Source organism: Brachycentrus maculatus, unplaced genomic scaffold (assembly GCF_059751285.1).
Source record: "Brachycentrus maculatus isolate JH-2025_06_01 unplaced genomic scaffold, ASM5975128v1 h1tg000086l, whole genome shotgun sequence".
Classification (NCBI taxonomy): Eukaryota; Metazoa; Arthropoda; class Insecta; order Trichoptera; family Brachycentridae; genus Brachycentrus; species Brachycentrus maculatus.
In genome coordinates this window covers 580,482-608,460 of record NW_028280840.1, presented here as the reverse complement: position 1 = coordinate 608,460, position 27,979 = coordinate 580,482, and the positions used below count along the sequence as shown (strand labels likewise).

Genomic DNA, 27,979 nt, shown 5'->3' with positions numbered 1-27,979 from the left:
TGGAAGTGGCATGATGGTTAGTTAGTTAGTTGGTTACAGAGAAAATGATAACAGCAGCAATGGCTAGGAGACTCGGGGTTGTATACTTGGATTCGTAAATCAGCGTGTAAGTTAGACAATCCACAACTATGTGTACGAGTCCCTAAAAGTGTAGAATTAAACTGGTATTCGTGTCCCTCGATGTTTTTTTTAGGTTTAAAATACTTCTTAAACGAATTTAGTTTGGCGATCTGGTAAAAAATTGTTTACACATTGAATACTTAACATTTTTGCAGCAAGTACTTCATTTGTTTTCTGGGTAATGTTACGCTGTTATTGTAATAATAATGATTGTGCATCATAAAATTGAACCTTGCTACTCACCTGATATTTTATATAGCATTATTTTTTGCGGTTAGCTTTGTGTAAAGTTATGGTGAGTATGGCTGACACTACTGTTTCATTACGTATATTTTATTGGAATATATTTACTTATTTACTTACGATAATAAGACCGGTTTCGAGATTATTTTTTTGCCGAGAAACTAAAGTGTATATACATTTTTAAATACTAGACCTACGTCTGTCAATCAGTAATGAATCATACCTATTGAGTACTTAGTACATGAAGATATGCTCATTAAGTATAACACTTCACACATACAAGCATATTAATATGATAGAAATATATATACTCGTGTATAAATACAAGTGATTTTTCACTCCAATATTTATTCAATATTACCTTGGACTGGTACCTGTAGCGGAGGGCTGCTTTCCTTCATGTGTTAACGATCAAGAAAACATCGTGTTTATATTATGTAGTGCCCTTTGCATCATTGGGGTGCGGATAAGGGTTTAATGAAGAAGATGATATATATATATATATATATATATATATATATATATATATATGTATATATATATATATATATATAATCATTATTATTAAATAATTAAATATCGCATAAAATGCATGAAAGTTTTTAAACCCATAAATAACAAGACTTTACATCTTGTTTGGTATGTAAATAAAAATAATATTACATACTATATACTTAGTTTTAATTTTGTATAAATGTCAGACCATAACAATTTTATTTTAATGACCTGATGATGAAATGATTATTCCGAAACCGGTAGTCACGAAAGTGTTTTTAAAGTGGTATTATACAAAGTGAACAATGAATGATAAGGAGACTGTTACAATGTTAACAATGCGTTTAAAATACGAAAATAAAATGTTTACTTAAACTTACTAACTGACCCTTGCCGAAATGAATGGTGCACAAAGCACTACATAAATCAAATTGAGAGAATGTTAAGTTGGTCTTCAGTGAGGGGATAAGATCTGCACGCCCGGCATCAGTCCAGGGTAATTTAACATAAAAAAAATATGTATAAGTAATAAACACATAGATTTATTTTCATGTAGTTATTTTAAGCAATTTCATGAGTTATTCAAAACAAAAACAAAAAGTTTTACCTGACTTCTTTTAAATAACGTGAAGAAAACATATATTATCTTAATTTAATATGTAATTTATTGTATTATTTTTGACATCTCATCAAAGATGATGAAGAATATGGAAGTCTGGGCATTTACGGGACTGACGACCGTCATAGGCTGGTTTAAGTGATCACTTTACACACGTGTAACATTCACCAATTCTACCCATTATTGACAACCACACTACTCAAATTCTTGGAAGTTCTGTATATATGAACCAATTTAGAAACCTTGTTCTTGAATCAATAGAACTTCACTAGAGACATCTATTGGTGAGATGTAAAGAAGCTTTTTATTAAGCAGAAACTCTTATATTAGTATGTGAGATCCGAATCCTGGATTATAATCACACACATGAGAAACGCCAGAAAATACCATTTTCATTTTTTATTATAAGATGTAATTTATTGAGTTACTAACGAATAATGTAACGTAAGAAATCAGGAAAATGTGTTTAGGGTTTCTGCCCATATATAAATCCAATTTACTCAGAACATATTGCAGTAAGAGGAGAAGGCATACGAATGCACAATGTTCGTTGTTTGGGATCCAGATGCGGCAACGTTCTGAAGTTCGGGGTAATAAATTTTTCCTTTTCCGCCCGTGATCTAATTTGCACAGATTTACCCTGAGCTTTTGCCCCTCCCCCCATCCTACAGTACCTCTGGTGGGCCAATAATTCTTCCCAATCCAGAAAAAGGTTAGGTTAGGAGTTGATGCCATTTTCAGAGTTTATTCTTTTGTCGGTTTTCGTACATGTTTTTATTTCAACCTCATTCGATGTAGGTTAGACGTCATATGAAGTTTGTCGTTGAATTCATTTTGTGGATAGCGAAATAAAAGCCTCAGAAATTTAACCGATGAAGTCCTCCACATGCAGTCACCAGACTTTACGTATATTTTATATCATATGAATTAAATTATTATTTTCAAATGCATTTTTCTCTTCTTTAATTAATCTCTTCAAATATATTACGCAATTTTTTTTCATTATCTTGGATGTTACAGATGCTGATCATGAAATTTTGGTTGAATCAAAGATACGATAATTGCTTTGCAGAATAATTACTTTCATAAATATAATAAATATGTATATATATATATATATATATATATATATATATATATATATATATATATATATATATATATATATATATATATATATATATATATATATATATATATATATATATATATATATATATATATATATATATATATATATATATATATATATATATATATATATATATATATATATATATATATATATATATATATATATATATATATATATATATATATATATATATATATATATATATATATATATATATATATATATATATATATATATATACATATCGTAGTCATACAAGAGAAAGTGACCAAGTGCATTGTTTTACAAAAACGTGATCATTGACTATTTGATATCTTACTACCTTAATATTGCCCTGAAGAAATCCCAAAGGATTTTAAACTTGGAAGTATAATATATTGGCTAGTTAAAAATGACTAACTGCATTAATGTTTATTTGAAACAAACCCTCCTGAACATTTTACGTTTTGGTAGTTGGTCACTTTCACCTGTACGACTACGATATATATTATATAAACGCATTACATTATTTGCATAACGAAAGTCTAGGTACTGAAATTATTCCACATTTTTTTTTGTAATGCGAATATTTTATATTTACTTGCAGAGGATAATCACATGAGTCTTTTTTGTGCGTTACCAAATTTTGGATGGAAATTTTACTATTTGTCTTAAAAATCAAACTTATGAATCTGTCAAAAAAATATGAATCTTTAAGTTGATTTTCTATTGATGACGTGATGCTATTTGATACATTGTAGTTAATCACTTAGTGATTAGTGGCAAAGCCAAAAAGGGGTGGTGGTCCGGCAGTGGCCAGGTGGGCTCGGGAGTGGCATAATAGTGGCCGGTAGATTGTAGATACCAGGGTAGCATAAGTAATTGGTAGGTATCCATGTTACCACGCCGCAGCCGCGCCTAGCGTCCCGACCTATCGACACGCGATCAATACTGCCCAGTAGCTCGTCATCATCATACCAGCATATTCTGGAAAGAACCGTGCAAGTGAGACATCGATCATGTACCTGTTCACATGTTTTGTGGACAGCCGACAAGATAAGATGATAACACTTCTCCATTTGTCTAATTGAAGAAGGTGCCTTAAAATATTATTTACTTACTGTGTGTACATCACATCAATAATTTATTTCGAAGGGCTTAATTTATTAATGGTTATAGCCACTTCACTCTGTACTTTATCATCGCTTAATCGTTATGCCTTATGGGTGATGTATTGCTATGACAGGTGACATTTCTTAACATTTATGTTATTAATATATAAAACTAATAAACATGTTTTTTTTTTAATTAATTTATTTATTTATTTAAACATATTTCATTTATGTATTAGTCGCATATATAATATTCTCGATGAGATATTTCAATTACTCAATTTACTATCACATATTCATGAATAACCTTTATTTATTTAAAAATCTCAGAAAATATATAATTAAAGCACATATGACTCTAAAAAAAATGAACGAAGTATAACTATATATATAACAATATTTTGAGTGTCTTTGTATAAAACAATATTACTGGAGTTGTCATTTTGATATTTGTTGATGAGAAGAGAGATAATATCCTCTATGAAGGTGTCACTTAGATGGAAATATAGAAATATGGGTATTAAGAGGCCTTAGGACTTGTCTTGCTGGTTTGAGTGATCACTTCATAGATCGTAGGGCATGTAATTACCTAGACTCATAAACTCAGATATCAATATCTTCTTTCTCTCTTTAAATTTAAATTAAAACAAGATAAGTACTTACCTTAAAGGCACTTGATTATGGTCGGAGGGTATGTAAGTAGGTACAAGTATTATATAATACTCATTGAAATAATGTATAAAAAAACGACATAAAAATGTGGTTGTAGTAGTGCAGCAAAAAATCGTCTTAGAACATAATCAATCGGGTATTACTTTTAAATCGTACAATTATTGTTTTAAAAAAAAATCGCGATTTATTACTAAGATAAACTTTTTAACAAAGGGTAGAATTACTAGTTTCTGGCCACTATATTTTATTGCATCAATATTTAAAATAATGTCTTCTGGATGAACCTTTTTTATTAAGATATACTTATCTATATCTTGTTTTCAAAATGTCTAAAGAAAACAACGAGTCAATTGCCATTTTTTATGACCTTTTGTAACATTATCTTTCAAGGTAAGCGTATCAATTAAAATGATCATTTTTAATGTTTGCGAATTATTTAATTGTTTTTTTTTATTATTGATTTTTTTTTCTTCTCCGTCTTACTTCTCATTACTGAGGGTTGTGACAATTTTCGAGCAATGACTCTTCTCCAGTTATCCCTTGACTGCGCTGTACTTAACGCTCCAACTGCCGAGGTGCATGCTCTGTCTTAACTTGATTGGCCCATCGTGTTGGGATCTTCCTCTCCCTCTCTTCCCCACCAGGCTTAAATTAAAATAAAATCAATAATGCATTGAAATAAAATGACAATACCCACAATTTCTCAATACGTTTTTATTTAACATAGTTTAATGTTAGATTAATATTCTTTGCTGTTTAAAATATATTTCTTTATTTGTGTCAACGACTGACGAATAATATTACTTGACTTGAACATAATATTTATAGAGTAACGGGACAAATTGACCCCTTGCTCTTTCATGGAGTTAATGTTTGGACTTCGATGGTATTTTTTCGGGATATTATAATTTATTAATATTCTAATTTCATTAATCAAACTAAGTGCGCTTACGCTTGTGGCCAGTAAATACACTGTTTACCCTATTTGCAGTCGGAAAATTTTGACAGCGTCAAAATACTTTTAGTGGTGATACGACAACAACTAAAAAAAGGCTGTTGCGAAGGAAACTACTTTGTGTATAATATATAGTTCGAGCTCTTCATCGTGTTCAAGGTTAACAACAATGTTGAAATGGGTTACATAATATGTCATTCAGATTATGTGAATAAAGTGTTTTTTTTTTACAAAACGTTTTTTATTGTTGTCAATTGAACTAATTTTATAGGGCTCCAAAAGCAGAAAAGTAATTAGTAAAATAATAATATTTAATTATGTTATTATTTAGTTTTAGTCCGCCACCGTGGTGTAATGGTAAGCGTGTTATCTATCGTGCTGTGGGTCCCAGGTTCGAATCCCAGGGGGGTGAAAATAAATATTAGTAATTTTACACTCAAACATTTATTTGATATTACCTTGGAATGGTTCCTGAAGCGTAGGAGTGATAACCTTCCTTCGTGTAAGTAAAGATCAAGATAACACTGCATCAATACTATGCAGTGCCGTATGCACTATTGGATGCGGAGAAGGGTTAGCGGACTGTTTAGAGTTGTGTGCGTGATTCTTTTACAGAATTACTTATGTAAATATACAAATAAATTATTATGTTGACTAAATCTATAATCGAACCTGGAACCATATGTTTACTCGTACGAGTACAATGGAGTTAAAAGTGGTATAGGCTACTCTACGCAAGTGATATATTAACAATTCGAACAATAATACATTTTTTTTTACTTTTACAAAATCATATTTATTCGTAACCAAATTTGGTTGCCGTTTAAAAATTTAAATAATATATTGTATTTATTTAACACGGTACTTTATCTTATCCATTTAATATTTAAAATATGTAAACTTTCTACACACATTTCAATTCTTCATTTTTATCAACGCTCAAGACCCATGTGCTAATTAAATAAAAGATCAGTTTTATTTAATGAATTTAAAAAATGTAAGCAAACAATTTACTTTCCAAAATATTTTTCTTGGTATTTTATTTGTATATATTTCAGAGGTGAGTCAGATTCGCCATCTGTCAGCACAGATGGGCACTGGGTCTGAAACTGCCCTTACAAGGGCGCACGCGCCGAAGCCATAAAATCGGGCTCGAATATTTTGGTGTAGGGCTTCATAGCATAAACTTTGATAAAAGTTCGAGATGAAAATTCGTCATTTTTCTACATTCTCCAAATTTAATTAGGATAGGTATAAACTTTTTACAAATCTATTTTAGATGCTTAATATTAAATAAATTAGAATTACTAAATTTAAAACAATTAATCATTAAAAGTTTTAAAATTCAAATTAAATAAAAAAAGTGATGTATTTAATAATAAATAAAGCTTAAAAGTTTTTCATGCGGAATGTCGGGTACTGATTTTTAATTCCATTTATGGGATTGATAAATCAAACACATTTATGTTCCTGCATCCATATTTAAATACATAGTTACGTATTGCACATTATCTATTACGTATAAGTACATGGTGTGCTATTAATTTAACTTTTTTTCATTATGTCCTTTTTTGATCTTCATCATTTATTGCGACATAATCAACTACCCATGTTTTATGCAATCGTTTGCTCAAAAACAACAAAAAACTATGGGATAATTGAATGTGCATATTTATACAAATAATACAAAAACAAAATTCATAGTACTGATACATGTACTTACTAGTATATTATTAAATCGTTGTTCATAAATATAAAATATGATATGTAAAAAAATACAAAAAAAAACAGCAAATAATTTTGTGTTAATTGCACTCTGCCATTATATGGTATTAGAGATAAATATATATCTTAACATTAACCGTGTTAATTGCGGCATTCGTAATGAATGTAATGGCGATATTATTTTTGATATTTTCCCAATTATATATAAAGTTTTTTGTAAGAAGCATAATTTTTTTCTTGTCAATAATTTAAAACTAGATTCTTCATTTCTTAAATAATCGAAATAAAAACAAAAACTTTACGCTGTTTTTATCCATGTCACTTTTATTGGAAAAATGTAAAAAGTTATGTGTAGATACAAAATCGATATTTTTTATGATTTTGATTTTTTTAAAGCAGAATTGAATGATAAATTAAAATAAAATAAATTGAAATGAATTGTTGACGATTTGGCGCACTGGCATAATGATTACGTTCTTTCCAGATCAACAAAATGAATCGTTTAACGATATTACGAAGAAAAAAAACAGGGCGAAGTTATAGCATTTATTCTTTGATCATTAAATATATAACTAAAAAAATTATATAAAAAGACCACACTCATCAGTGTAATCAATGAGTTCTTGTGCAAAGGTGTTGATATGTTTTAATAATAAAATATGTATCGATTTCAGTATAGTATTTATTTTAAATAACATTAATAAATATAGAGATGAACAGATCTTAAATACCCTTTTTTGAAATATTAATGAATACCTACTGTACTTTTGATACTGTCGTAATGATTTCCTTTATTAAAAATGTGAAACTTAAAGATAAATATTAGTTAAAGGATCGTTTAATTCTCAGATGAACATGTATTTATTTTTTATGTAATATTTTGATCGTTCGAAACATATTTAGAAAATCTTTTTTGTTGTTTCTAAAAAAGGCTACACTACATTGTGTAGCCGTAAATACCGATTTTATATACATATATTGTTCATTGATGCGTAAACCACCTTGACCGTGTAGCTGTTGTAGAAATATGCTTATTTACAAATAACTAAACAAATCTTTATTATTTTATAACACGGAACCGTACTTATTTATTTTGTTTTGTATTCTGTATTCTATAAATTCTTATATAACTTATAAGTAATTATATCATTAAAAAGTAATCAATTCTCATTTTTTGTAATCACAAGGAAATGACTGATATAAGTGGGTATGTATATATTGCAAAAGTGCATATATAGGAAATAGATTCAGAATTACATTTTAATGAGGTAATCTCTAAATGTTCATTTTTTTTAAACAAATCACAGAATTCCTAAACAATCCTGGAATTCGAAAATAAATATAACATGTAATAAAAATGTATTGAAGGACATATCTGAATACCAGCGTGAGTGAGGATATTGATTCGAGATATAATGTAGGAAGCAGACGCATCTCGTGAATGACGAATTAAAAAAAATTAAACTGCTACGAAAAAACATAGCTCAGAATGGCTAATTATGTTTAACAGAAACAGAAGAATGAAGAACTCTGATAAATAATGAATAGTTAAATAAATATGGTCAAAATAAATTTGTTACACCGTGTAAAATATTACTTATTATTGAATCCATCCCCTCCGAATATTGAAAACAAATGAATTTTTATTTTTATTTTATATATATTTTTACTATTGAAAGCTGTATTATTCGCCCTACAGATGATATTTCAATTTGAAACATTGAAATTGCATTGAATTTTGATTGCGTAATAACAGTGATTCGGCACATTTAAATTTCTTATCACGTTGCAGTTTAAAGTAAGTGTGAAAGTAAACCAAATATTTTTCAATCACAAATAAATAATAGTTACATAATAAACTAAAATAAATTATACTTTTAGAACAAATATAACACTTCCTTGCTAACTTTATTTAAAAACGAACGTTTTTTTGCAGCTCACCAGATAATAATGAATCGGAAAAAAACATAATCGATTCAGCATTGGGTGTCGAGACCTTGAAGGTTTATTATGAAATACTCGTAGCTTACATTTTTTGCTATCATTAAAGGACGTGAAGTTCATGGATCTATTACCAACTAGATAAGTCATTTACTTAAATATATGTAACTCATAAAAATATTATTTAACGGTATTTAAATAGATTCCTAAAATAATAATAAAAAAATAAAAATCATGCTTCAAATTATGCAACAGACACCGTGGCGTAGTTGCATAGACGCTCGGCTGCGAAACTGGCATCGCAGGTTCGATTCCTGCCAAGTGCAAAACAAATTCAAGAAAGATTTATTTTCAATTAAACTGGAGGTTTTGTGATAATTTTTTTTACATTTACCTTCCCGATCTTTACTATCCTACCTGTAGGCAAGCCTCTAAATGTAGAGGCTTTGCGGGTTATTCCTTTTTAAAAAATGTCACTGTTAATTTGGAAATAGTTTTCTTGTTTCCAAATAAATCGGAACCTAAGGATCTTTGTACTTTTTCAAAAACTTGTTGTCGGAGATTGTCGAGCATGAGAAAATTAGTTATTAATCAACAAACGTTTTCCGAAGTACAAGGCGATATTTTAATTTTTTTATTATTTCATATATCTTGATTCGGTGAGAATTTCTCTTCATTAGGTAAAGAATAAATGTTTATAACCTAGAAAATCACTAAATATCTTGTTATAACTCAATTACAACACCTACCAGTTTCAAAGCAAACAGCTTCATCCTCAAGACTAATAATTAGCGCTTAAAACTATCTACTTAATGAAAAAGACTTAATTAGTCTTGAAGAAGCAGTTTGCTTCTAAACTGGTCGACGTTATAATAAAGGTTATATCAAGGTATAAACTGATTTCATTACAATAACAAAGTAATTTTTTCAGTTCTAAGATGAAAAGTCACAATGTTAGTGCTTCAAGTATTAACGGTATAAATATTTTTATGTTTATATTTATATATGTATATAAATATATATATATATATATATATATATATATATATATATATATATATATATATATATATATATATATATATATATATATATATATATGTATATATATATATATATATATATATATGTATATATATATATATATATATATATATATATATATATATATATATATGTATATATATATATATATATATATATATATATATATATATATATATATATATATATATATATATATATATATATATGTATATATATATATATATATATATATATATATATATATATATATTTATATATATATATATATATATATATATATTTATATATATATATATATATATATATATATATATATATATATATATATATATATATATATATATATATATATATATATAAATATATGATAATATATATAATATACATAATATAATAATATAATAATTGGAACCGATAGCAGGAGAGGTCTATATTGATGAAAACGAGCCGCTGCCTGTACGTGCATTTCCAGAAGCGTGCACACTCTTTGAAAGAAAACTTTCTACAACGCACATTCAATAACCGATGCTGAAAAAAATACTATTTGCAAAGCCGAAAATATACTATTGAGTAACGTAAATAAAACAGTTAAAAAACAAAAGTTTAAAATTTTTTTTATTTAGGTTTGTATTTTTTTTAATAAATACATTTGCATCTGAAACATATTGTATTCTTCTTAGAATTTTAGCCTACGAATGGTTATGCAGATTGGGAGGACGGTATATTTACTCGTTCGTATATATTTGCGTATTGACCTCTTAATCCCGCATTTATTGTTTTCCCGCATTCATAGTTTATTTTAATAGGTCCCTTTAAAAACGATAGATAGAGATTTCACTGTATATACTTTTTTCTTTCTTTCTAGGTTTTATGCATTCTAATGCGGGATTTTAAGCAGAGTACACACTACTCACAATGTACATGATTTTAGAGGTGTCAGAGCAGAACAAATGGCGAGCACGTGTCATGCACCTGACTAGAAGTCTGCCGCTAAATGGAAAGGCCCGTTCTACAATGGGTTCCCCTAAACGCGTCATACGCGGCCGCGTACTGCGAGGATTCTCGCTCGCGTTTATGGCTTTCGAACCCTCTTCATAATGCCACATGTGAAAAGTCATGCACTCCGATGGATTGTCGTGGTACTAACGACACATGCATTATATGCCTTTTAGATTATTACTCTCGGTAACTACATATTGGTCCGTACTTTTAATTTTTTTTTATAAATATTTAAAGTTGTCTTAGAAATTTCTCTTTGCCTATTATATACAAGGATTTATAGCATATTTAGTTTATATGTCTTAAAAATGATAATGGATATGTGCATAGTTCAAAATCAATTAATTAAACATTATTTTTGAATCACTAGAGACATTCTTGTTATTTAAGCTTATAATTTGACCAGATAATTTATTTACAATATTTTGAGTGTATCCAAATACTTGTTCACAAAATCTGGATCATGAAAAAATAAAATTATTAAAAATGAGAATGATATTTTCTGGCGTTTCTCATGTGTGTGATTATAATCCAGGATTGGGACCTCACATACTATAAAAGAGTTTCTGATCAATAAAAAGCTTATTTTCATCTCACCAATAGATAAATTAATAACGTTGATCTCTAAAAACAATACAAAAGATACAACAATATAAAAGACACAATGGGTTCAATAACTTATATTAATCAAGATTTGTCACAAAGCTCATTTATTTGTCTTATTCGTCTAATTATATATTTGTCATATTTTCTAAATTAGACACCACTAAATCCAATAGATCTTTATGCCCTATTGCCTCATCAATTTTAGTCAACTTCTTTGCACCAATTTCTGTTTCCAATTTAAAAAATTAGGCATTCCCACACTTAATGAGGGACATCTTGGAATAACGTCTCTTCACATTCACAAGTGTCTAATTTAAAACAGAAGAGCAATTTTCAAAATGCTCCATGACCCGTAAAAAATTGAGTCAATGCATGGTTAAATTATTATTTTTTTAAAACATGAAAATTCTAACAATTTTGTAGTCGAGAAGAAATTGGTCTGTACTACACTTTAACACAGTATTATAATACAAAGAATTTATCGTAAAAAGTCGCAATCGCCGCGTACTATTCTTATTTTTCTAGATAAATGTAATTGTCAAGGCCAGCAATGCATAACACTTATCCAAACAACTTTATTGTCTTGTTGTCAACTGCAGCGAACAGGAAAAACGGTAGGATACTATGAATTTTTTTTTCATGCGTAATCTGTCCGGCATATTTTAAGTGAGATGCTTTGTTCACTTTTTCAATATATTATATACGCATATGTACAAAGCAAACATTCAAAACGTGATGTCTCATGTCGCTCACTCCTTTCAAGAACGTCATAATCAAAATACTTGATTTTTCAGGAGAACGTTTTTAAAGTTTAAAAATATAATACAATGTATTGAAAATAAATATCAAGCCACTTACTGAACTTTTTACTGTGCAACATATCATAACATATTAGGTAAAACCTGAAGGCTTTTTCTCCATTTGAAAAATATTTAGTATATTTAACAAAATAATTAAACAATACCTTTTCTTCGAAATGCAAAAACAACACTTTCTGCCCTGTAGCGGGTAAATATTTAGTTAAAAATATGCCTCTTTTGCTGGGATATAGTACATTTTCTGGGCATTTTGAAAACATGCATAACTGAAAATTGACGATTTTTGATTTATGACGTTCTTGAAAGGAGTGAGCGATGTCTCAACAAAAAATGCAATAACTCAATAATGTACAGACAAAATATTTAGAGTTGGTCCAAATACTTGTTCACAAATCTGGGTTTTCCTCCTCTAGGAATTATTTTTACATTTTGACACTCAACATAGATGGAGAAGAATAAGTAAAAATAATCCGGGGCTTGGATCATGCATACAAATAAAAGGGTCTCTGCTAAATAAAAGCTTTTCTCAATACAACATAGATGGCTGTTGTAAACTCAAATGTAAGGTGTCATGAGATTTATATATTTATCTAGGAGTTCCGAAGATTTGGAAAGTGTGGTTGTTAATCATGGGTAGAATTGGTAAATGTTACACGTGTGTAATCACTTAACCAAGCCTTTGACAGGTAATAAGCCCTGTAAATGCCCAGACTTCCATATTCTTTTTCATCCATGTTGAGATGTCAAAAGTGTTAAAAATAACTTACCTTTCAAAATATAATATGTACCTAAAATAGTAATCTTAGTTCACCACAAAAGTAATCATTTAAAAGTTGAATTGTAAAAAGCTGCAAGTGCTTTCGTCAGATTTCCCGTATAGTCTGTTCATGAAAGGTTTTTAATGATGATCTCGATCCCTAAACGGTAGTAAAAATATTCATTATATCTCGGATCCTAGATATAAATTAGAAATGCACATTATCCGCCATTGTCTCCGCAAATAATGTCGGGTTTTACGAGAGGTTCATTAATTTGGGTCCTATTAGATATTATTTGTTCAAGCTATATTTAGGCGAGCACGTGCTTCTCGCATCAACATGGCGACATGCGCGCGTCCCGTCTCATATTTTGTTATTGCAACAGTCCTCGCAGGCCCGGCCAGATTATCTGTGTGTCTAGCGTGCGATCACGAATCCATTTAAATCTTATTTCTCTTTGTTGGTCCTATCCACCCCCGACCCTCGGTTCGTCCTTCGTCCCCCGCCACGCGCCGCCGTGCGGCTTTACTAATTGAAGTGCTTTTGCGGAATTACAGTTATTATATGTAAAGAGACTGGTGCCATACAACCATACAACGGACGTGTAATTCTTTATCTGATAAACAGACTGTATGCTTTTATGATTAAAATTCGAGTCATTGAATGTTTTTATACGTGACATAAAGACACACATTAGGGGTTGACGTGTTTATATACGATACACAATACAAGCGGTAACTTGGTGATGATTGGCGTGAGATTGAAATTAATTATAAATTGATACTAACAAAATATACTGTTTCAAAACCCGTATTGAATAATTTATAAATAATAATGTAAAATTATAATTGACACACTTTGAAAATTTCTTTTTATATTGTCCGTCTCCATAGTGTATTTTATTTATTTTCTATTTTATTTAAACTTCACGTACAGAAAATAAATAAGTACATTGGCGGGCTTATTGCTAAAAATGACTGTTTTTCAACCAACCCAAAACAGACTTGTGATATTGGTCAAAACGTATGACACCTTATAAAGCTGTTTGCAATCAGAGGGTGGATAGTACTTGAACATTAAGAAAAACATAAATTACAAATTGATGAGATGATAATCAGGAAGGCAAAGAAAAAAGGGAGTTAAGAAAAGGAGGTAGCGGGAAAAAAACTATTTATTGTATTGGTAAGCGCTTTTGACTTCTGTATTTGAGTCTCCGGATTCAGCTAAAATATACATAAGTATATGAATATTTTTAACGCCTACATTTATTTCATATCACCCTAGACTGGTACAATAAGCATTCAATTAACGACCAAGATAATGAGCGGATAAGATGTAGTGCCCTATGCAGCATTAGGTGCGAATAAGGGTTAGAAGAAGATATAAAGAGTATTTATAATCAACTTGGTCTTCTTCTTCTTCTATTACCAACCGCATTCGTCTCATAAATTTGTTTTACTATTCAGTCTTCACTCATTCGATTCACATGCCCAAACCATCTCAAAACACCTTTCTTAATTTTATCGATAATGCTTATCTAGGTCTTGCATTAATTCCTTATATCACCATTCGAACATTTGTCATATATCGTTTTGCAGCACATTCGTCTGAGAGAACGCATTTTGCTATCTACTTTCATACTACATCTGCAATCTTCATACCTCACTTCCATACACTAGGGTTGGGACCAGGATTCCATTGAAGTATAAAAAATGATTTATTTAACATGTAAATGTTACACTTATGAGTAAGTTGAGACATTGGTAGCTTAAAATATAAGTAGGTACAAAGATATCTCTTTTCCAAAATAAGTATATTTAAAACTGTTTTAAGAAAAATATTTACTACAAAGGTACGTTAAAGTACCAAATGATATGCTTCTAATTAAGCTACTAAGACGAGCATGCTCGTTTAAATACATCGATACTAGCATGCTCATAAGCAAACCTGCTCAGACGCGCACAGAGCACGCCTCTCTCACCCGCGTTGCAGGTAGTATGCTCGAAAATCGTACGACTGTCGATTTTTGAGCATGCTTGAAATGGTTATGCTTATTTCTAGCAAAGTACATACACACATGCTACTAAGTAGCAATTTCTTAATAATAGCCTGCTTTTGTGCCAATAACGATCTTTATTATTCGAACCTAGCATTATTATTTATTCCATTTACCATTAGATATATGGTAATACCTATTGAGCCGTCACCCCATACCCCATGCGCCATACGGCCATTAGGTGCGCAGCACTATCAATATTTTTATTTGCACTTGACTTAAGGGATCGCTTTTATTGATACATTTATTTCATTGATCACTACTTGCGCGTACAATTCAACTGCATCCCGGAATGATACACGATCCATGAATCATTATAATTTTATTACTCTATTGTGTCGTTTATGGTTTTCTCATATGTGACACTAAACTTCAATTTGATCAGTATTTGATATTTAGCTCATTAGTTTAACTTTTTACAAACCTTTAAAGTAGGTAAACCTCAGTAATCCAAATATCATAAAGATAAAGGAATAAACATGTGTTAGGTATTTTAATTAAGTTAACAAAATATACATCCGTAAAAATTCAATTACAGTAAAATAATAGTTATTGATTTTAATTCCTTTTTTTTTAAATATCATTTTCAATTTAATATAAGGTAATTCCACTTGAGATTATGGCATTTGGCTAGCTTAAGTGATCACCTTATTCTCTTATGTAACGTTTTATGCGAAACAAGATGAAAGTCTGAGCATCCAAGGGCTTACGACTTGGCATTTGGCTGGCTTAATTGATCATTAGTAACATTCGTCTTGACCATTATTTAACAACCATATTGCATTAATTTTTAAAAGATGTATAGGTACATATTAAATCAAAAATTTCACATTACTTTCCACAGAAAATAATATAATTGCATTTAATTCTACTCGTATTTTTATGTGACAAAAAATATATTGCATTGATATTTATTTCGTCAGCAGGTACCTAACTTGTCCTTTTATTTTATAAACTAATCCAACTCGTTACTACTACAATTTTTAATGTTACAAATAATCCAAATATAAATTTTTGTCAATGAAGGATATATATATCCATGAACTAAATTTGAATGTACCGTAGAACTAAAGCCATTAATGCACTTTTTACGGGATGATCGTAGCGCCGTAGCAACGAAGAGGAGCGTAGAGGGTCGTAGAGCACTGTAGGCGGGGCGTATTCGGATATGACGGCCAATAGAAATCGTTGCACAGTTAATAGAACCGCCCATATCCTGACATTATGGGGTTGGGACCGTCGCGACGCGGCACCCATACTCAGTAGGGGACGCGCACGCGCCGCGGACGCTGTTCTTCGGGTTTTTTTGTTGTTGTTAAAAACGTCATAAATGTCAAATTAAACGTCAGATTGAATTAAAAAATAATAACATGATTTTACTAAAATGTGTCAAATCGGTGTTCAAGGAAAGCTTTCATGGCTTTCATTTTTGTAAATAATAATAATTAATAATTAATTAAATGTCGAGATTAGTCCCAATTTATTTATTTAAATATTATGCATAATATTCTGTGATAAGTGTATTTTAAAAAAAGTTCTTCTTGTTTGCGATAGTTTGATATAAACAAGTGTTTTACAATGTCTACCCTAGCGATGTATCGCAGTGAAAATGTATCGTTTTCCGATGATTTCCGAGTGCCACCGATTCAGTTGGAACATTTGCCGGAAGTTTTATTGTGTAAGAATTTAATAACCATTCTTTTTTTAATTATTTTATTTTATTAAGTCAGTGTATATATATATATATATATATATATATATATATATATATATATATATATATATATATATATATATATATATATATATATATATATATATATATATATATATATATATATATATATATATATATATATATATATATATATATATATATATACACGTATATAATATTTTGATATATCAACAAACATGAAGAGAAATATTGAGGTCGGGATATTTACAGGGTTTACGACCTGGGCTGGTTTAAGTGATCACTTTGTGTGCGTTACTTTATGTACATTATACCCATTATTGATAACAATACTATTAAAATTTTGGGACACATATGATTCCTACGTCACATTATGCGCGAGATCACAGTCACTATCTATGGTTGATTTGAGTTAGCTTTATTTAGCAAACTCTTTTAAATGTATACTCTAGCATTTACTCTAGCCCAAGCGATTCATTATTAAAAACAAAATTCATTAGATTAGATTGAAACCAAAAAACTTTGACTCAATGTTCACGACACTGACCACGGGACCACAACGCAACTTATTGACTATTGGAACCCAAGTTTTGAAATCTGAAGGATTTTTTCGTTGATCATCTAAGTATATTTGAATAAATTAATTTATTTTTAAACTTTTCATTTTCAGCAAGCATCCCAAAATGCGGAGGCTGCCAAGAGCTGATCCTCGATCGGTTTATCCTGAAAGTTCTAGAAAGAACATGGCACGCCAAGTGCCTTCAGTGTGCTGAGTGTCGAGCTCAGTTGGCTGATAAATGCTTCGCAAGGAATGGACAGCTTTACTGCAAGGATGATTTTTTTAAGTAAGTAGTATCCGTAATAGAAAACATTTAAAAAAAATAATTTACTCAATGAATTATCCTTGAGTTATCAGCATTTATTTTTTAGCTATGAAATAAATTATAAGTATATTAATGTCATTAAAATAATTAAACCATATAGTGATTGTTAAAAATGTAAAGTATTATTATTTTAAATTATTATGTTTTTAACATATTTTGAATTAATTTGCGTCTTACCTTTATATTTTAAATAAGGCACTCATTAGCTATGAAGTTAGATATAAAGTGTTTAATGCTTATTACGTATTACAGTAATTACTCTTGAACGAATTATTTTAATAACTTTGTGTCAAAAATGGAATAGGATTCAGGGTAAAAAAATTAAACATTAAAATACACTTTTTGTGAATAAAGGCTTTATTTTGGTGTTGCAAATTTTAGAATTTTTGTTTGAACGGAGAAAGCATTTTTTGTTTTTAAAAATTACAAAATTATATGTTTTAATGCAAAATAATGGATACTTTAATATATTCTTGATGAATTATCCGATAATTAAGTTTAAATTATTTAAGTTTAAATTATTTAAATACAAAATCATTATGCTAGAGTTTCAACAACCAAACACTAACTTGAGGATCTAAAGTAAAAATTTCAATCAACAACAAACTCTTTGTTTTCGTAACAACAATATTCTGATTTTATATTTATAAATATTATGATATTATCGAAATTCATAATAATTAATCTATTTGTACTTTCGTTTTTATTAAGATCTATTTTAATAAAATTTATTGCCGCTTGAATATCATCTGCTCGAGATAATTCGAGTGCACCCGTTATGGGGTTGAAGTAGCATAATTAACACATTGAATGCCAATGTCAGCCACCGGTGTCCGACACAAGGCATTTGGTCTCGTCGGCTACTAGAAGCTGACGCGATTCGGCCGCATTGCACCTTATATTGACTATGTAAGGAACACAGTGGCCTCTCAATTTCGTCTCAGCCTCCGGTGGCTGATGAGACGAAATTGAAATTCTTTGTGTCAACCTTAGATGGCCAACGAGACGCAATTAGAATGCCTCTTGTCGGCCACTGGTAGCTGACACCTTGTACCTTATATTGAAAATATAAGGGACAAAGTGTCAGCCTCCGGTGGCAGACGAGACGCAACTGAAATGCCTTGTGTCAGCCACCGGAGGCTGACAGTTTACCTTATATTGACTTACATATATTGGCAACATGAGGTACAAAATGTCAACCTCCGGTGGCCGACAAGATGCAACTGAAATGCCTCATGTCGGCCACCGGAGGCTGACATTGGCAGTCAACGTGTTCATGCAATATGAGTGGATGTTTGTTGACAATATAAATAAAGTGATTTGTTGCTCGTGATGTGCGCGTGCGCTGTGGGTGCAGGCGGTTCGGCAGCAAGTGCGCCGGCTGCGCGCAGGGCATCCCGCCCACGCAGGTGGTGCGGCGCGCGCAGGACCACGTGTACCACCTGCCGTGCTTCGCGTGCGCCGTGTGCGCGCGCCAGCTCAACACGGGCGACGAGTTCTACCTCATGGAGGACAGGAAGCTCGTCTGCAAGACGGACTACGAGGCGGCCCGGGCGAAAGGTAAAGCTATTCATGCCTAATAATTCATCATGTCTCAGTGCGAACTTTACCACAGAAATGGTGTTGCTGCTATACATACGAAAGAGCGCGTCAAAAGTGATGTGCAAACCTAACCTCACCATTTAACTTTAATGCGTTTCATACCAAATATTTAAGAAAAAGTATTGCTAATGTACATACATATGAAAGAGCGAAAGAGCGCGTCACTTTTCTTGTCAAGGAGCAATTATGAGTGGAATTGGACCAGAATACTTTCATAGTGATAACTATAGAGCTAAAAAATTATAAAATGAAAATGATATTTTCTGGCGTTTCTCATGTCTGTGATTATAATCTAGGATTCGGACTTCACAAACAATTGAAAGAGCTTCTGCTAAATAAAAAACTTCTTTCATCTCACAAGTGAGTCGTGCACCCAAATATTGAAAGAAATCGAATGTTAAGACTTCTTCTTCAAACCCTCATCCGCACCCCAATAGTGCATTGGGCACTGTATCATAAAAACGCAGTGTTATCTTGGTCATTAATACATGAAGGAAAGGTGATCAGCCCTCCACTTCAAGTACCAGTCCAAGGTAATATTGAATAAATAAAATAGTGAAAAAATCACTTTTTAGTTAGTTAGTTTATCACTTATATTTAACTCCCTTGGGAATTGAATCGGGGACCCCCAGTGCGGTAGACGAGCGTGCTGACCATAACACTACGGAGGCGGACAACCAAGATTTAGGCGAAAAAATTGTCATATGAGTCCCTATGGGTTTTACTTCTTCCATTATTATTTGTCAGTTTTTTTAATAATTGGGTCATCATAGAATTTTAATAATTGGGTTATAATTGAATAATTGAATAATCTTGGAGTAAAATATAATCGATTTTCATATTCTGTTTTTCCGTTTATCGATTTGGTATTTAAAAAAAAAATGCCTGCACTCCAAAACTAGACTATTACATGTGGAGATAATGAGTCCTATACCCACATATTGTAAGCAATTGAATATTAAGACTAAAATGTAAGACTGCATTACCGTAATACTGTAGGTGTTCTGATGTTAGACGGCGGGTCGCTGGACGGTGACTCGCCCAACAAGAGGCCACGCACGACCATCACCGCCAAGCAGCTGGAGACCCTCAAGAGCGCCTACAACAACAGCCCCAAGCCGGCGCGACACGTGCGCGAGCAGCTCTCCCAGGACACGGGCCTGGACATGCGAGTCGTGCAAGTCTGGTTCCAGAATAGGTACGTCAAGGATAATTATCCTTATATCAATAAAAATATATCTGTAAAGGACGAATCTGCTCAGAGCAGCACTACGTTAAGGGAAGGTTATTCTGTTATATTTCTGGTCAAGATGGCCTGGAAGTCTTTTTTTCATTAAATGTAGTTTTGCCTGTGTTGCCTCCAGTGTTTTTTCTCATGAGTATGTAGTAACTTTGAGTACTCTAGTCATTGATAATATTTATTTTATTATTATTATTATTTTTGACTGGTTTTATAAAATTGGTTCATATATATATATATATATATAGAACATCCAAGAATTTGAGCAGTGTGGTTGTCAATAATGGGTAGAATTGGTGAATGTTACACGTGTGTAAAGTGATCACTTAAACCAGCCTATGACGGTCGTCAGCACCGCAAATGCCCAGACTTCCATATTCTTCTTCATATTTCATGAGATGTCAAAAAAATAATAAAATAACTCTTGTAATTGGAGATAATCCAGATTTTGTGAACAAATATTTGGACACACTCAAAATGTTGTGAATTGATAATATTCTTCGACCTAATATTTCTTCTGCTTTTCTTTTTCCTTATATCGTAGTTCTAACGTCCTTCATCTAATGCTTATATGATAAAATAATGTCATTAATTATTCTTAGGTTACTTGTTTGCGTATTTTGATAAAAATATACAAAATTTGTAGACGAGAGACTCATTGTCACTGAGAAAAGTCTCATTATGTATGGTTTTGCTATTTGTGATTAAAATTTGACCTTTTAGTGAAAGTCCATACAAAAAGGAACTACACTGGCCTCCAACTCCTGTATTCTACCGCCATCTAGTCATCTAGTAAATTACCTTCTCTCTAAAACAATGTTATCAGAAACCCAAAATAACCAATGATATTTATTGATGAATTATCACTGCTGTGTGTTCTATTCTATTCGTCGATTCCATAACCAAAATTGTTATGTACTGTTTATTTACACCTTTTCGATTACTGACCAATAATCGATGTTAAATAAATGTCTTCTTATATTTCGAAAATTAAAAAAAGACATAATGGACTCAGCAAACTTTCGAAAAAACAACATAATGTTGATACGTTTGTAAGAATTTCGTTATGTTAAAAATCAGTTTTCAAGCATTTTAATAATTTGTCTACAGTATGTTACATGGTATGGTATGTTACATGGGTATAGGATACTGGATTAGAACTCTTTTTAAAAAAGTAGAATCATCCTCGTTAATGGTATGCTTTCAATGAAAATAACTCAATAAAACGTATGATAACAAAGTTACATGGAAACTGATCATAAATTATGGAGTAGTGTGAATCTTACTGTCTTTGCCGTGAATAAAGTAACATTCTTTGAAGTCAACAAGACAATAAAGTGAATGTTCGTTTTCGTTTTACTTTAACTTGTCGAGATAAAATGTAGGATTTCATTCTTTGTGTTTGAGAACAAAGATTTTCCATAAACATTTCATTGTACGAGGCGCATTCAGCGCCCCGACGCCCTTCCTCCCTTTCAGGCGTCCCTACCCTCCCCTGAAAACGGCCAACGCAATAAAAGCAGACGGAAGAAATGAAATGGGTGGGTTTATCGGGTACACGGGTACCGAACCTAACCGAAATGACAAAATGGCGGAGGATATTGATTTTCCTACGTGGAAGCGTATGGGATTACCGTTTCACGTACGGGGATTATTGTCGAGAGCCTCGACGTAGAGTGGGTATTAAACGGCTTATACCACGCCAAATCCACACTCACGGAATTCCGTATCTGTGTTTTTTAGAAATCTGGTGTTAAACCTATAAGTCCGCATTTGATTAGAAGTATCATGAATACGGACAACAGACTTTATTCATAGATCGTTAATAAATCAAAAAAGCTTTTTCGATGAACTTTACACAATAAAATAAATCAATTATATCCAATTTAGTCCCGATAGTTTTGCGTACATCAAAATAATACTGTTACATATTCAATACCTTAAAAGTATTATAAAGAAATTTATAAATTGGTTATTGAATTTTTACACAATGATTTTTTTTTCTCACAGTGTACTCTCAAATATACGAAATCAGTGCGCAACCGGCTGCGCGGGAAGCCGCAAGTGTTGTTCACGCATATTTTTTTTAGAATATATATTGGGAATTTAGCGAATTAATATATTTTTCAACATTTTTCAACTGCTTACTTTTTGATAACTCTTTTATTTTCAAAACCATATATTTATTTCGAAGAAAAACTTATTTTTTACATACAAAAACGGTATTTTAAGGATAAAATGCAATGACGTAAAAATTTACCTAGGGTTAGTGAAAATTAAGTTGCGGGCTATTAATTACCCCGGCTTAAACACACAGGCTATTGACGAGTAATATTTTGATGTGATAATTGCATCACAATTAAACAACGACAAAAGTCTTAAAAGTTAATACCGAAATCTATTTAAAAATTAATAGTTTTATATTCAGTCGTGATTTAAGGTCAAATATGAAATGTCTTTTTAATTTGTCATGATTTACGTTTTTTCAGAAGAGCAAAAGAAAAACGATTAAAGAAGGATGCTGGTAGAACAAGATGGAGTCAATACTTTAGATCTATGAAAGGAGGGTCGTCACCAAGACATGACAAACTCCTCGATAAAGATGAACTCAAGGTGGACCTAGATAGCTATAGTCATCATGGTATGATACTTCTTAATATGTTTAGCATAATTTTTCAAAATATGTTTGAAGAAAAAAAACTTGTTTCGTAAACATTATATTTTTTCATTGATGTATTTCCGTATTTCAGTTCAATTTTTTTTAAATTAAAGTTTTGGAGATTTCAAAAAATATTTCTTAGCGTAGATTGAATTCTTTTTCAATTCGTATTCATAACAATGATAGATGCTTAAAAAATTCACACCCTCTTAATGAAAAGTACTTGTTAAATTTATACATTAAATACACATGTGCCGTTGTAAAATGCACTTAAATTATAAATTCTAATGTTATTTGAATTAATTCGTAACCGTTACATAAACCAATTATACCATACAAAAAAATTATAATTCATTCAAATATTAAATGATATAAAATAAATGTATACTTAGTAACCATAACTTTACGAAATAAAATAAAACACCAGTAAAATTTGATTATTTAAAAATAAATCTTGTTCGATAATTTATAAATTTGGCTTATATAAGTACCTGCATATATGATAAACAAAATTATGAAAATTAATTTATGTAACTACTTTCTCTGACTTCACTGAATTTATTTTACCGGTCTCCAAATATTGATGGCCACATTAAAATGAAATAAAAGATTTATTAAAAAAAAAAAAACATTTTTTTCAGATCTCAGTAACGATAGTTACAGTACAGTTCACATGGGTCTGGACGAGGGAACTTCACCTCACGCGAGGTACCTGCCCGGAGGGGCGCATTCCCCGCCCTACGCCATGGGCGGGCCCCACTCTCCGCCACTGCCTCTGGGCGCACACCCCTACGCCTATAGTGACCAAATAGTATACACATCCATAGGTAAATATTGTGAATTTTAAATTATTGTAACAGACCAAAGTGTAGTTTTTTTTTTAATTTTCCTGAATTATTATTAGTTTCTTCACTATTTACCACTCCATTATGGAATAATATTCTTGGAATAAAGTTCTAATTGATCATTCGCCTGTCATTAGATCAAATACTAAATGAGATCGAAACGAAACACATTTATTTACATTTCTTATACAATAAATAAATAATTGTAGAATCAGATCCATTTACTATAAATGTACAAAGGAAATGCCACCATGAATGAAATTTCACTGCCGTACTAGCACATTTTTTTTTACTTTCAATATTATTTAGGATTATGTACATGTAAAAAATAACATATATGTATCAGACCAATTTTGAGTATGTTAATACTCGTATAAACACGACTTGTTCCGAGAACTACAGATGTTCTCATCAACAGGTGAAAACACAAACCTTACAATTTATATTGTAAGTGTTAAATACGATAACTTCAGACATAAACATTGTACGTTTTAAATTACATATATATACATATATATACACATATATATATATATGTAATTTAAAACGTACAAAGTTTATGTCAGATTTTTGATAAATCATGAAAACGTTATGTTTATCAATATGTCGTTCGTTAGTAAAAAGTTTATGGTAAAAGAAATTTGCTCTACCATCTCTACCCACGAAAATTTATGAAATAATTAATTTAATGTTTTGTTTATGTCTAGGACACTCGGCTGCTGGTGTCCACGGTCTGGGGGGTGGTTCCGACCTCAGCAGCGGATCTAGCCCCCCGCACTACCCCGACTTCCCCCCCTCCCCCGACTCGTGGTTAGGGGAGGCCCCCGCGCCCCGCTACTGACCCCGCCCCGGCCCGCTTGGGCCACCCAACTACTATAGATAGTGCACCGTACTAACGTAGACCAAAGAACACAAAACCGGTGATATAAAAATTAATACCGATCAAAAAACACTCAATAAAATACTGTAAAGTAAGGTAAAAAAATACTATCTTATATAAATTGAAATAATGACAATTGTATGCCAGATTGAACGCGTTATTTATTTATTTATTATTACGAGGATTAAATTATGTTTGTGTTGTTTATTTTAGTACAAAATATTGATGACGCACCTAGTGAAAATGTCTGATGACGTAAAGAAAGTGGCGGTAAATAAACACGAATATGACTACTAAATTATTTTATCTACAGAATACCTGATTAAAGTGTGTTTATATAATTTATGTCAATGAGTTAGATAAACATTTGAACAAGATCAGATTACGATAAAAATCACCTGTCAGAAAATCGATTTTTTTATCTGTACTTTTTTATATTTATTTATCGCTTGTGTTAACAATTATTTTCATGTTTCGTTTCAAATGTGACTAAAGAAATTTTAGGAGCTAAGTGTTTGAATTCAAAATACCATATAATGTGAATACAATAGCAACAAGGAATCTGTTGAAGTACAGTTGCCTAAAAAATGTATCCATGTTCATTGTATATTGCGAAAACTAGTATCCAGGGTGTTTCACGAAATGTTTTAATGTGTTGAACTGAAATAAATGTAGCTTGATTTGTTAATTAATTTTGATAATTAAATAAAAGTACATGATTGCGGTTATTTTGTAAAAAAATAAATCGTCAATAAGTCTTGTTTCTTATCGAATACTCATTTTAGCCATTCCGTTCTATATCTTTTTTGCAGCCTTTTATTCATGTTGTCGATAGCGCATTGCACACTAGATTTTTTTACTATTTTTTTGTAACTTGTAACGAAAGTTCTATCAATTTACATAGTTTCAAGATGATAAGTGTGATTCATCACTGATTGAAGGTTTGGCATATTATTTTTCATTACTTTTTACTTACTTTTTTGGACTAGTCGGACATTGTAAGGATGAAAAATCAGGTTCAATTTCAGAACTGTATTTCAAAAATACTTTATCCATAAAGATACAACGAAACCTTATGTTTCTGACTAGTGGTTTTTCTGAATCATCCAACCAACATTTCGAGCGATCTGACGGATGTGTTTCGTTGGCGAGTCGTTATATTTATTGTTGAACTAATTAGCCTTAATCTTCCTATGCTTCATTTATTTGGTTAAATGATTAGTTGTTGAATCCTTTATATAACATCGAGCAGGTGTGTCAAACTTCAACCCGAAGGTAATCCTTCACTGCGTATTCATAGAGAATACGTGGCCCTAAACGTCCGCATTAGTCTGGCATACGTTTCAATATAGACAGGATGTCTATACATTTAGCCAGACACTGAGTGATAATTTAATTTAAGATTTAAAATATTTCTTGAGACACCTTTCAAATTTAGCAAAATGGCAATGTTCTGGATATTTTTTAAGGGTTCAGTGTACGAGTATTTGACACAAATATCGCAGACATGTACGTTTACCAAATACATTGAAACTCGTATATTTGGTAGCTGGTATGTCGTTGGTTTCAAAGTTGAAATTTCACAAAATGTCTACTTATGAAACATTGTTTAAAGTACTAAATATTTTAGCCCTTGCACATAAAACTAAAAAAACTCTTAATTATAATTTGTTGAAATGTCTTAATTTGTGATGTTAAAAAATATATGTAGTTAAACAAAATATCAGTAAAAACATTTATTTATTTGCAAAACAATCATTAAAAAAATCCCTTTCAAAGATTTTGACAAATGGTTCGATTGTGAAAAAACAAATGTTCCGACGATTAGATGTATTGCAGATATAAAATATTTTCATTGATGGTATGTCCATAACATGTAATATATTTTTGTTTTTTATAATACACTAATTTTCATTTTCTGATGTTCAGAAATAAAAAAAATCTTTGTATCATTAATCTTGAGTACTTGAAAATAAACACAATATAATTATTATATAAGAATGGTTGGTTTCAAATTGTTAATTTAACGATTAATCAGAATTCGTATTTTTAAAGTTGTCACGTTGTCAGTTGCACTGCAGAAAATGTCACGACAGGTTTTCGACAGTACAAAAGTGGGTTAATGTTATATTGCAATCTGTCTCATTTTATGTAAGTTTAGTAATAAGCCATATTTCCGTCTCGATTATTCTGTAAAACTAGAATTAACAGTTAAAAGATAATAGTCTATTGTGCATCACTACTAGTCTAAGACGTGATAAATATGATCATATTATTAATTTGTTGTCAGAGTGTTCGTCATAATATTATTGATGTATGTATTTGTAAATAATATTTCACCCTGTTATCATTATTTTTAAATTCATTGAATGATTCAACCAATTTAACCCATATACCTGCTGTTATATTATTTTTGTAATCAAATTTGTACTTACAATGTTAACGTATGCTTATGCTGGGATGTCCTAAAAAAACTATTTGTATTATTTTTCTGGTCTAGTTTGAATGATCCCTCGCCATAACAATTTGATTACAATTCACTCCCTTACGTTGCGGAATCAGGACTTCCTTTTTCTGCCCATGTCTCTTTATGTTATTGATTTAAATGCATCAAACATTTCACGAAAGATATTCAATGTACATACCTACCGATTAATTTATACTTGCATTTATATATTGTAAATATTATATTTCGAGTGTGTTACAACAGAGTCAAATACAGAGTTAAATAACAAAAATCACACTACGCACAGTGTTGCATCAAATGTTTTCACTTTCGTTGTGTTTTACGTAGAAAGCATGTCAAAGAAATGCTCACAGCATACATTTATACAAATTTGAATGGAAATTATCTAGTCGTCTTAATAAAAATGATTTCAATAATTTTCACGAT

General features: G+C 30.9%; 1 protein-coding gene across 3 annotated transcripts in view; it reads left to right on the top strand.

The window, feature by feature from the left end:
* Window positions 1–27,971, top strand: part of Lim3 (Lim3 homeobox protein) — a 63,426-nt gene extending 35,455 nt beyond the window's left edge. The window contains exons 1-7 of one of the 3 annotated variants that reach the window (XM_088257643.1): window positions 16,751–16,958; window positions 17,647–17,821; window positions 19,218–19,420; window positions 20,477–20,660; window positions 23,192–23,343; window positions 24,003–24,188; window positions 24,914–27,971. In XM_088257643.1, coding sequence (XP_088113769.1) covers window positions 16,859–16,958; window positions 17,647–17,821; window positions 19,218–19,420; window positions 20,477–20,660; window positions 23,192–23,343; window positions 24,003–24,188; window positions 24,914–25,047 — 1,134 coding nt within the window. In that variant the 5' untranslated portion in view covers window positions 16,751–16,858 and the 3' untranslated portion in view covers window positions 25,048–27,971. Of the gene's footprint in view, window positions 1–16,750; window positions 16,959–17,646; window positions 17,822–19,217; window positions 19,421–20,461; window positions 20,661–23,191; window positions 23,344–24,002; window positions 24,189–24,913 lie in introns of those variants that run through there. The other 2 variants (XM_088257642.1, XM_088257644.1) reach the window with 2 other exon arrangements.
* The last annotated feature ends 8 nt before the right edge of the window (window positions 27,972–27,979 follow it).